Source organism: Puma concolor, chromosome E1 (genome assembly GCF_028749965.1).
Source record: "Puma concolor isolate L17-30 chromosome E1, mPumCon1.1.hap2, whole genome shotgun sequence".
Classification (NCBI taxonomy): domain Eukaryota; kingdom Metazoa; phylum Chordata; class Mammalia; order Carnivora; family Felidae; genus Puma; species Puma concolor.
The window spans coordinates 6,974,753-6,986,999 of record NC_141680.1 but is presented as its reverse complement, the minus strand read 5'-3'; the positions used below and the strand labels follow the sequence as shown (position 1 = coordinate 6,986,999).

General features: G+C 43.5%; 1 protein-coding gene across 6 annotated transcripts in view; it reads right to left on the bottom strand.

The window, feature by feature from the left end:
* MYOCD (myocardin) overlaps positions 1–12,247 on the bottom strand; it is a 108,722-nt gene that overhangs the window by 61,282 nt on the left and 35,193 nt on the right. For 3 of the 6 annotated variants that reach the window (XM_086686055.1, XM_086686054.1, XM_086686060.1), the window contains one exon: positions 5,509–5,574. The exons of 1 other annotated variant lie outside the window; for it this stretch is intronic. In XM_086686055.1, coding sequence (XP_086542181.1) covers positions 5,509–5,574 — 66 coding nt within the window. Of the gene's footprint in view, positions 1–507; positions 669–5,508; positions 5,575–12,247 lie in introns of those variants that run through there. 2 more of the 6 variants (XM_086686058.1, XM_086686059.1) reach the window with 2 other exon arrangements.

Below are 12,247 nucleotides of genomic sequence, written 5' to 3'. Positions count from 1 at the left end.
TGCTCTGCGTAAGTGGTCATGCTTTGGAAATGACATTCCCTCTTTAGATTGGCAATGCGCTGCCCATTTGGTATCAAAGGACAGTCTCAGGAGTCTGAAAATGTAGCTTCGTTACATTTAAGACCTGGCCACACGCTTGAGGCAGTTGAATGCAACATGCGTGAATACTTTGGGGATTTCTCAGAAGACGACTGTGAAGACAAATTCAAAGGACGCCTGTCATCACTGGCTTACTGGTTTCCGAGGAACAAGGAACCAGAAAATGGGAGGGGAAAGAAAACATTTAGGGTTGTTGACCACCGCCCCCCCCCCCAACCCTGTATGGGCTTGCCAGGAAAATCCACAGTGCCTTTTCCTGACTCTGAATTTGACATGTTAGAAAGGAGAGAAGAGGCAGACAGATTAAAACCCTCGTGCCGTGTTCTGCTGAAACAGCCAACAGTGTGTGCTGGGGTGACGTAGGGAGAAGCCAAGTCAGAAGGATGCACTGAGAAGAGGAAGACACACTTTGCCCAGGCAACTTCTCAGAACTACCAAGAAGCTGCATGTGGTGTGGGTACAGGAGTTGCCCCAGTCATTCTCGCTGCTATTCAGGAAAGGCACCACAGAACTCAGGGATTTACCAGGGCTTTGCGGTAAGTATGAGGCTGCTGTGGCCGGAATTTAGTCTGCAAAACAAATAAAGGCAGCACCGTTCATAGACAGCTCATCGTATCTTTAAGTCCATTTACAATGATCAGGTCGTGGACCCAAGCTGCCCAGACATTTCATCCTGGCCGGCGGTGGCTTTCTCGGACTTTCCGTGGAGATGCCGCAGCCACTTGGGGCCACCCGTGTATGTGGTTCTCTTCAGCTCTGTTTTCCGGGAGAATGGGCCACTTGTTCCGTCCTCTCCCGCCTGGGTTCTTACAGATTAGCCCCGCTTTACTAGCAGAGGGAGAGGGAGGGAGAAAGTAGTTCTTTCCTTCCGTCCTCGAAGATCTTCAGTCCCACGCAGCGGTGCATGGTCGTCTGATATCGCTACTCTAAACGACCAAGCAGGGGTGATCTGGGGCCCCTTCCAGACAGTAAGCATCTGAAACAGAACTCACGTCTGAGTCCTCTGTGCTCCACAGGGCCCTCCTCACAGCAGATGGTCAAAATACTACTGAGCTGCCGTGATCATTCATCACACCTACTCCACAGAGCTCATCACCCTTCTGCATTGAGGCTTCCCAAGTGGTTGGAATAAGGTGGTGTTAAGACTCCACCCAGGAGAGTGATGCCCCAGGAAAAGAATGGTGATGGAGAAAATCTGCAGGAGAAATGGTGAACAGATCCAAGCCCCACAGGTCCACAGAGGAGGAGGTTGGCTCTGTCATAAAGCTGGGAGAAAACAGAGAAGGTAGATGTCTTTTGCAGGCTTGACCCCCAAAAGGGTGGGGCATTGAGGTGCTCCCTTTGAATCCTGGTTGGTGGTGCGGCACCTGGGTGGCTCAGTCAGTTGGGCGTCTGACTTTGGCTTAGGTCATGATCTCGTGGTTCATGGGGTGGAGCCCCCCCCCCCCCCCCCCCGCCCCGTGTCAGGCTCTGTGCTGATTAACTCAGAGCCTGGAGCCTGCTTCAGATTCTGTGTCTCCCTCTCTCTCTCTGTCTCTCCCCTGCTAGTGCTGTCTCTGTCTGTCTGTCTGTCTGTCTCTCAAAATTAAAGAAACATTAAAAGAAAAAAAAATTGAATCCTGGTTGGTGGTGGCAAAGGAGACAACTTGAAATCTCCATTTGGAGGTTCAGAGGTGGGATTTTGGAGAGGGTATTTCACGGAGATTTTACGACTATTTTGAAAACGTGAATTCTACAATGGCATTTTAAATGTGAAAGCAATCTTAGAATCTGGCCTGTGCCCTGCTCCCTGGTCTGAGAGCCTCTTCCCACTGCTGAAAGTTGTCCTAGCAGTTCCGTGCTGGCCTCGGAATTCTGCCCTTGTTGACTAAATTCAAGGAACAATGGGTTTCCGTTCATTCAAAGCATCTGAAGGGGAAAATCCCCAGACCCATAATGGACAAAAGGAATAAGTAAAAGCTTAAGAGAAGTGATTCAGGGGGGTTATATAAAGAGAATGTGTCCCTGGGTGCTGTAGACTGTTTCTCAGCAACAAAACCTGCAGGATATGTGCCCAAGAAGAAGGAAGGAGTTAAATTCAATTCATTTGGACCAGTTTCACTAGTCAACGGAAAGTTACACGCGGCTCAGTTCATGGGAGTCAGTAGGGGGAGAAACCTTAGAATTTCATCAGCAACGTCATGTGCAGCTGAAGCGAGATCTGCCATGGGGCGAATGCGGTGAAATTTGTCCTTCACTCTTGGTCATGGTGAGGCGTAGGTGATGATGTAAAACCTGACGCCATTTTGTGAGAACAATTGGGTTTCCCTTGGCATGTTCACACACATGTATTTTTAATTTTCCCACATCCCGACTGAATCTTTTGGCCACAAAAATGCTTGATGAGAGGAGCGTAAGTAGGTGCTTTTAAAGTTCAAGCAATTCCTTTTGAATATTTGAAGAAAGAGCTCTACGCAGGGACCAGGATGTATAGGTTCTGCCCTCAGTTCTGTCACCATAGGAGTGGCATTGAGATTTAATCTAATATAAAACTTAAGACAAGGATAGCAGGTGTTTCTGTCGACCAGTTAAGAACAGTGACGCTATATAGTAATGATGTAGGGACAGTGAATAGTTTGCTTGGCCATCAGCCTTCAATGTAGGTGATTTATGACAAGTTTTAAAACTTGGTGGGTGGGGGAGGAGGAATGCAGTTATTTCACATGTTATGGATACAGTGAGATTATATCAAATAATTATGTAAAAAACTCCACCCTGAATTCTACTTCTGTGAGTTTCCTACCACCAATCCCCCTAGAATTTTGAGTCTGTTCAAGGGACTGTCTTGCTCATCGTTGTCCCTACAGGGCCCAGCACACTACCCTGCACTAAGTCTTGTTCACAACAACATTTGTTGAATTTGATTGAATCGATAGGACCCTGAGACCGTCGCCTCTTCTTTGCTTCCCGGGATCAGTTGCCTTTACACACGAACCGTTAGGTGCCAGAGAAAAAACACACTGCTCTGTGCTGCATTTCGGTGGCATGTTTCGTCTCTGACTGGATTGACAAGGCTAACCATCTCCGTCCCCAACCTCTCAGCAAGTGAAAGATATGTCTTGGGTCTAACTTCCTGAGAAGAGCTTAGTCGAGGTCTGTCTGGGTTGGGTGGGGCTGGCCGTGTGCACCTGTTGTGGGTTTGACATTTTTTCCACGGCAGAATCTATACCCTTAGGAAGCCTAGTTGAAGGGAGGCGGCTGATGACCATGGAAACCGGATGACATTTAATTAACCTTTATCATTTTGCTGAATGAGAAACAAAAAAAAAAATCATTTTGTTCTCATAGGACTTTCTCCCAGTAATTATCTTAATGGTTCAAATGGACTAAGGATGCAAAATTTCCGTCGGGTGGTATTTCCTTAATACGCACATGATTTGGTTCTGGAAATCCTAGAGAACAAAATATCATATCGCCATTGAACCCTACTCCATCCACAAAGGGACACTAAATTTACAAAACATACATAGAGGTATTATTTTAAATTGCATCATAGGGTTCATTTCTACCTTTCCTAGGTGTTTTTTTTTTCTTACGGATTTCCAAAGATTTAATCCCATAAACGTCAAAAAAAAAAAAAAAGATGGGGTACCTGGGTGGCTCAGTCGGTTAAGCGTCCGACTTCGGCTCAGGTCATGATCTCAGAGTTTGTGAGTTCGAGCCCTGTGTCAGGCTCTGTGCTGACAGCTCAGAGACTGGAGTCTGCTTCGGATTCTGTCTCTCCCTATCTCTCTCTCTCTGCCCATTCCCTGCTCACACACACTCTCTCTCTCTCTCAAAAATAAATAAGCATTTAAAAAATTAAAAAAAAAAAGGAAGAAAGGGGGAAATGAATTTATTCTTATCCAAATGCCAGTTGCAAGGCTCAGGCTCAGAGTATTTAAGCACATGACTCAAGCTTTAGATAAATAAGGTGTGAGCAGCTTAAGCAGACTGAAATGTACTGGGTCTCTCTACCCCATGTGCCTTTCCAGAATCAAAGAAAAGAAACACCGGTGAGGGAATAGATTATTTTCATACTACCCAACTAGACGTGTTCCTCGTATATCTGAGGGCATGCGTACAGATCGAGGCCTGCTGAGAGAGGATCCTGGTGGACCTACGCTCGTCCACAACCCACTCTTAGTGAATAACTCTTCCAGATGAAGCATAACCACGTCAGATCCTACACATTTGTAACAGGATTCCCCAAAACACTGGTCTGATCAGCTTTGAGTGAAAATGTAGTGATCTGCCCGGAAGTCTGCAGACTTTTGCGCTTTCCCGAGTTTTTAGTGCTTCTCTTTAGTGGGCTCAGATGAAAGAGGCCAGTCAGATGTGGCCCCTCTGGGTTCTCAACTCGGTTGTACATCTTGTGTGAGCGGGCTTTAAAATGCAGGGTGAGCTGTTTCTTTTGTGCTCATTAGCAAACCTCTAAAAAAAAAAAAAAAAGGTGTTCTCCTGGAAGGTCACCTGTGGTTTACTGTCGGTAGGGCTGAGCCATTAACAAAGAGCTATTTTTGAATTACAAAGGAAAAGGCTTGAAAAATTCTCAGTTCTCATCTGGCTCAGAGGCACAGACTATACTTAAACTTTCAGACCTTGGGTCATAGGGCTCTGTATTACGACCGCAGGACATTTTATCCAGGCCAAACTGGCTGCTTGTGAGAGGCTGAACTCTGAAGTCGCAGTCACGACGAGTCTGGATTTCTGCGGGAGTCATTATGGGTTTTGATTTTTAACTTTTGTTGGGGAAGAAAGTTACAAAGCATGACCTAAAGGGGCTTGAACTAGGACTTCATTCATTCAGGGAGGTCTTCTGTCTCTTTATAGATAATCAAGAGTTGGCTTTAATTGCTTACTTGGTGGGAAAATTTAAATCTAACTACTAAAAAAGATAATGACAATCCTCCTTCTTTGACCCAACTTATGGCCAGTAATTCAATATTATACTATTTATGCTAGAGTGTCATTACTTCTCAGCCTTCCTTGATGGTATTCAATTAATTGCGGACTCAGGTACCCCAAATAGAACTGAGGTGAGAAGAGGGATAAGTGATGGATGCCTCTGGAAAGAGTGGTGATTTACATCCTATTCTAAAAGGAAGAGAAGGGTGAAGGGGGCCCACAGGGAATTGTACTTACTCTAAAAACAAACCCATCAACTGGAATTTTAGGTACAACCTACAGCATTAAAGGGAAGCCCTTGTAGGTGAGTAGTGTCTGGGGCAAAGCATCCAAGGCCTGGAGTTTCTGCAGACACAGCGTCTATGAGGATCTGGGGAGACCCATGTGTGGGCTTAGGTTCAAGGACCTCTGAGGTGCTTTCCAGCTCCCAAATTGTACGCCCCCATAGTAACAGGTCAGGGAACAAGAGACAGGGCTACTCACGTGGTGTTATGCCTTGGTTAGCAAGTTGTTCCTGGGTCCTTCTCTGTTGAAGTCGTAACTGCAAAACTTAGAAAACAAAGTGTTCGTTTGTAAGTTGGACCGTGTGTGATTACAGTAATTTATATTCACATCATAATTTTTGCCCAGCTCTTCTCATTTCATTTTTAGACCAGTCTCGAACGTTTGTGTCAACTACGTTTGTGTTTCTGTGGCAGACGTGGAGAAAGAAAAAACTGAGAGATGCCAAGCGGGTTGCAGGGATTTGCAGGAAGTCTGTGACAAGCTAGGGCTGGAACACCCGTGTCCTCTTTGAAGTGAATGTTGTTCTCACAGCCCTAGGCTCACTCTCTCCTCCTTATTAGCCACTTGGGGGGATAAACACCACCCAGTTCTGCTGGGAATTTGCCTGTGCTTTCGAAAGGGAGCCAGCGTGAAGAAAGCGGAGGCCTTGGGGTCTCACATGGGTTCAAATCTCATCTCTAGCGCCTTCAAAAGGCAGGTAATCCTGGGCAAGCTGCTTACCCTTTCTGATACTCACTTTCCTCATCTGTAAATGGGAACGATGTGTTCCTGAAGGTGTTGCTATAAAGTCCGATAAACAATAAACGCAAGTTGCTTAGCCGAGTGCTTGGCACACAATAGTTCATCAATAAACAGTGGTATTATGTGCATCTGGGATCCATTTGGAATTTCAAAGATAGGCTATTAGAGTCATGCTTTGCTTAGAAGAAATAAAACACTGTAAACTGTCCAAACTTTGTATTATAAACATTTATGTTGCTATTCATAGCGCAAATAGATTATATATCATACACAATATACATGTAAATAGTAAAAAAAAAAAAAAAAAAAAGACTATATGTAAAATTGTGAGTGTAGCACTTATGATTTTCTCCTCTGCCCTCCCCCCTCTCCCCCTGAAAAATTCTACCTTTGGACACTTGGCCTCTCCCTCACGGAGAGTCCATTTTCTCAGGGAGACTCTAAGTTTACCATCTTGGCTCCTGGGTTTGAGTGGCTCAGAATAAGGAAAGAGCAAAAGTTTGTAAAAAAGAGGGACTGGTCTAATCAACATGTAATGAAAAGAGAGAAGGAGAGAACTGCTTTGAGGAAGAGAGAATGAGAATGGAGACAAAAGCAAAAACAGGAAGGCTATGTGGACTGACTTTCAAGTTTATTTAGTATCTCAGAGTGAGGCTTCAGAGAAAATGTAGTCACAAGATCTCCTGAATGTCAGCATAATGGGGAAAGATGATTTTTTAAAGTGCTGTCATGGTTTTGAATTGGATCATCAACCTTCTTCGAGAGAGATCGATGCTGTTGAATTAGTTTTAATTACTTTCAGTTGCTAGACTGTGTTTCATTGAATAGCCTCATCTGACTCGGAGTTAGGACTGGACAGTAAAGAAGACAAAATTATGTTACTTTGCAGGTAAATGAAAACGATACGAGACTTTGTTATTTAAGCCCTCCTTCGGAACAACCCTCCCACCAATAAATACTGTAAGCTCTGAACAAAATATGAGAAATAACCACCTGGGGATTCTGAATAGGAAACAAAATCATGTAGGGTATAGAGGGAAGTTGAAACTTGGAGAGGTGACTTCCACGGGGGTGAGCTTCCTATTTGGGGGACAACTGAGAGTGACCTGCAGTCATGAAGTAGCAGGTCAAAAGCAACTAAAACTCTTAACAGAAAACCTACTCATCTTTCTGGCCCGAGGACTCAGGGAAAGGAAAGCAGACAACCATGGCTGACCACCACAGATTGAGGAAGACACCATGTACGGGAGAGAGCTGGAAAAGGGAGGGATCCCCTGACTATGTGTATGGACCCTCACAAGTTTCAATCTGGTCCTTTAATGAAGTTTCCATGGGGCAGACTCAAAGCAGCACGGCAAAGGTTTAAAATCAAAGTGAAACTTGAGCCTCTGTGCACATGGGCAAAAAAGGACTTAACGTTCGAATATTCAGGGTTAATTTTGTGCTCAAACCAAACAGAAAGAAATCACCAGTCTCCAGAGGATTGTGAAAGAACTCAAGGGTTTATGTAATACAAGACAGAACGTCCAGAATACAATCCAAAATTACTTTACATACAAGGAACCAGGAAAATGTGACTCATTTTAAATAGAAAAGACCATTAGCTGATGCTAGCCTTGAGACGACCCACATGTTGGAATTATCCTACAAGTACTTTAAAGTAGTTATTTTCAACTATGTTCAATGAAGTAAAAGAAAACATGCTTGAAATGAATGGAATGACAGGATATCTCAGCAGCAAAATAGCCACATAAAAAGAAACCAAATAAAAATTAAAACGTAATGGTAGGATATCTACACTCTAAATAATAATAATAGTAAATGCTAATAAATATAAATATACTCTAATAATAATAAATAAATCCATGGATGAGCTTATTAATAAAAGAATAAATATCAGAGGAATGAATCAGCAAACTTGAAAATAGACCAAACTTACAAAGAGAGAGAAAAATGATGGGAAAAAAACGGACATACAGATAGCCCCATGGATCTGTGCAACAATATCAAAAAATCTAACATCAGTTAATTAGAGTCCCAGAAAGAGTGCAGAGAAATAACTAATAGCCCAAACATCCCAAATTTCATGAAAGACATAAATTCACAGATTCCAAAAAAGTCAACAAACCCCACACCAGCCATATTCACAGAAAACCACACTTAGACACATCACAATCCAATGGCTGAAAACCTAAGAAAGAGGAAATCTTAAAAGTATCTAGGGAAAACCAACACATTATATAAAGGGAAACACCGATTCTCATCAGAAACTATGGTAAGCCAGAAGATAAAACAAAAACAAAATGCAAAACAGAAAACAAATGTCAACTCCAAAGAGAAAATGTCCTCTAGAAATGAAGGTAAAATAAAGATGTGTTCAGGTAAAGGGAAAGGTCATTTGTCGCCAGCAGATTTTGCTACAAGAAATGCTTAAGGTGGGGCGCCTGGATGGCTCAGTTGGTTAAGTGTCCTACTTTGGCTCAGGTCACGATCTCATGGTTGGTGTCATGTGTTCAAGCCCCGTTTTGGTCTCTGTGCTGACAGCTTGGAGCCTGAAGCCTGCTTCAGATTCTGTGTCTCCCTCTCTATGCCCCTGCCCTGCTAGTGTGCTCACGCTCTCTCTCTCTCTCTCTCTCTCTCTCTCAAAAAAAAAAAAAAAAAAAGAGTAAATAAACATTTAAAAAAAAGAAAAAAGAGGGCCACCTGGGTGGCTCAGTAGGTTAAGCATCCAACTTTGGCTCAGGTCATGATCTCACAGTTTGTGAGTTAGAGCCCTGCATCGGGATCGTGGTTTGTGAGTTCGAGCCCCGCATCAGGCTCTGTGCTGACAGCTCAGAGCCTGAAGCCTGCTTCAGATTCTGGGTCTTTTCTTCTCTCTGCCCTTCCCATGCTCATGCTGTCTCTCAATAATAATAAATGTTAAGGGGCGCCTGGGTGGCGCAGTCGGTTAAGCGTCCGACTTCAGCCAGGTCACGATCTCGCGGTCCGTGAGTTTGAGCCCCGCGTCGGGCTCTGGGCTGATGGCTCGGAGCCTGGAGCCTGTTTCCGATTCTGTGTCTCCCTCTCTCTCTGCCCCTCCCCCGTTCATGCTCTGTCTCTCTCTGTCCCAAAAATAAATAAAAAACGTTGAAAAAAAAAATAATAATAAATGTTAAAACAATTAAAAAAAAAAGAAAGCCAGACAGGTTAGGGGTGCCTGGGTGGCTCAGTGGGTCAAACATCTGACTCCTGATTTTGGCTCATGTCTTGATCTCATGGTTAGTGGGATTGAGCCCCACATTGGGCTCTGCGCTGGCAGCATAGAGCCTGCTTGGGATTCTCTCCTCCCTCTCTCTCTGCCCCTCTCCCACTTGTATGTGCGCTTTCTCTCTCTCTCTCTCTCAAAATAAATAGACATTTAAAAAAAATGATATACAGGCTATATCAGTATCAGATAAAAAAAGACTTCAAGTCAAGGAGTATTATCAGAGATAAAGAAGGGACATTTTATAATCATAAAAGGGACAATTCATCAGAAGACCTAGCCACTATAAATGGATAGGCATCAGGGGCACCTGAGTGGCTCAGTCGGTTAAGTGTCTGACTTCGGCTCAGGTCATGATCTCACAGTTCGTGAGTTCAACCCCGCATCGGGCTCTGTGCAGACAGCTCAGAGCCTGGAGCCTGCTTCAGATTCTGTGTCTCCCTCTCTCTCTCTGCCCCTCCCCAACTCACACTCTGTCTCTCTCTCTCAAAAAAAATAAATAAATAAACATTAAAAAAAATGGATAGGCATCTAATACAAGCCTCAAATGAAGTAAAAACTGACATTATTAGAGGGATAAATAGACAATTTCAAAATCATAGTAGGATATTTTAGGGTCCCCCTCTCAACATTTTATAGAATAGATTTTAAAAAAATCACTGATGACATTGGGATTTGAACAATTATCAATCATCTTGACTTAATTGGTATTTATAGAGCACGGTGTTCAATAACTTAAAATTTATTTATTTATTTATTTGTTTATTTGTTTTGAGAGAGAGACAGAGAGAGTGAGAGAGGGACAGACAGAGAGGGAGAGAGAGATTACAAGCAGGCTCTGCACTGTCAGCGTGGAGTCCGATGCGGGGCTGGAACCCATGAACCGCAAGATCGCGACCTGAGCCAAAACCAACAGTCAGTCGCTTAACCCACTGAGCCACCTAGGTGCCCCTAAATTTAACATTCTTTTAAGGTTCACATGGTACATTCACCAAGGTAGACTAGGCCACAAAACAAGTCTCAATAAACTTTTTTAAAAGATTAAACTCATATAGAGTATGTTCTCTGATCACATTGGAATTAGAAATCAAAAAGCAATATGCTACTTAGGAAAATATTTGGCAGTATACTTCTTTTAATTTTTTTTTTTTCAACATTTATTTATTTTTGGGACAGAGAGAGACAGAGCATGAACGGGCAAGGGGCAGAGAGAGAGGGAGACACAGAATCGGAAACAGGCTCCAGGCTCTGAGCCATCAGCCCAGAGCCCGACGCGGGGCTCGAACTCACAGACCGCGAGATCGTGACCTGGCTGAAGTCGGACGCTCAACCGACTGCGCCACCCAGGCGCCCCTGGCAGTATACTTCTAAGTAATTCATAGATCAAAGAAGAAATCACAAGGGAAATTAGAAACATTTTTTTTTATTAAAAAAAAATTTTTTTTTAATGTTTATTTATTTTTGAGACAGAGAGAGACAGAGCATGAATGGGGGAGGGGCAGAGAGAGAGGGAGACACAGAATCGGAAGCAGGCTCCAGGCTCTGAGCCATCAGCCCAGAGCCTGACGCGGGGCTCAAACTCACGGACCGTGAGATTGTGACCTGAGCTGAAGTCAGACGCTCAACCAACTGAGCCACCCAGGCGCCCTGAAACATTTTTAATTGAATGATGATACGTATACAATATGCAATTTATGGGATACAGCTAACACAGTGCTTCGAGGGAAATTTAAGAGTTTTAAGTGCTTATGTTAGACAAGAAGGAAGATTTAAGATAAATGACCTAAGATACTACCTAATAAGCGAAAAGCACGTTCAAGGTAATTGAAAGGAAGGAAGTATTAGAGCAGCAAAATAGAAATCAGACAAGAACTTAGAAAATCAACTAAGCCAACAGTTGATTCTTTGCAAAGACCAACGAAATTGGAAAAACCCCTAGCTAGATTCATCCGTAAAAAAGAGAGAAAGAATAAATTTTACCAATATCAGGAATAAAAAAGATGGGTTATAACTACAGACCTAAAAGGATACTAAAGGATTAAAAAGGAAAATAGGAGAATATCATTAACGATTTTGTGATGGGGCACCTGGGTGGTTTAGTCGGTTGAGCGTCCGACTTCAGCTCGGGTCATTATCTCACAGTTCGTGAGTTCGAGCCCCACGTTGGACTCTGTGCTGACAGCTTGGAGCCTGCTTTGGATCCTCTGTCCCCCTCTCTCTCTGCCCTTCCCCTGCTCATGGTCTCTCAAAAATCAATAAACATTAAAAAAATTTGGGGGCGTCACCTGGGTGGCTCAGTTGGCTAAGCATCTGACTTTGGCTCAGGTCATGATCTCAAGGTTCCTGAGTTTGAGCCCCATATTGGGATCTGTGCTGACAGTGCAGAGCCTGCTTGGGATTCTCTCTCTCTCCCTCTGTTTCTTTCCCTCCCCTACTTGCACGCACTCTCTCAAAATAAATAAACTTAAAAAAAATTCTAAAAAAAGAATTTTTGTGCCAATACATTTGACAACTTAAAAAACATTTTTTAAATGTTTATTCATTTTTCGAGAGACAGAGAGAGACAGAGCACAAGCAGGGGAGGGGCAGAGAGAGAGGGAGACACAGAATCCAAAACAGGCTCCAGGCTCTGAGCTGTCAGCACAGAGCCCCACTGGGCTCGAACTCATTGACCATGATAGCGTGACCTGGGCTGAAGTTGGACGCTTAACCGATTGAGCCACCCAGGCGCCCTGACAACTTTTTAAAATGGAACAACTTCTTGAAAGCTACAACTTATCAAAATACAAGAAGAAACATAAATCTGAATAGTGTTGTGTAACTAAATTGCATTGATTATTAAGAACTTATCCCCTTACAAAATCCCAGGCCCAGATGGTTTTACTGGTAAATTTAATCAAGATGTTGTGATCGCAACCAGTTGTTTTCCAAGTTCTCCATCAAATAACTTTC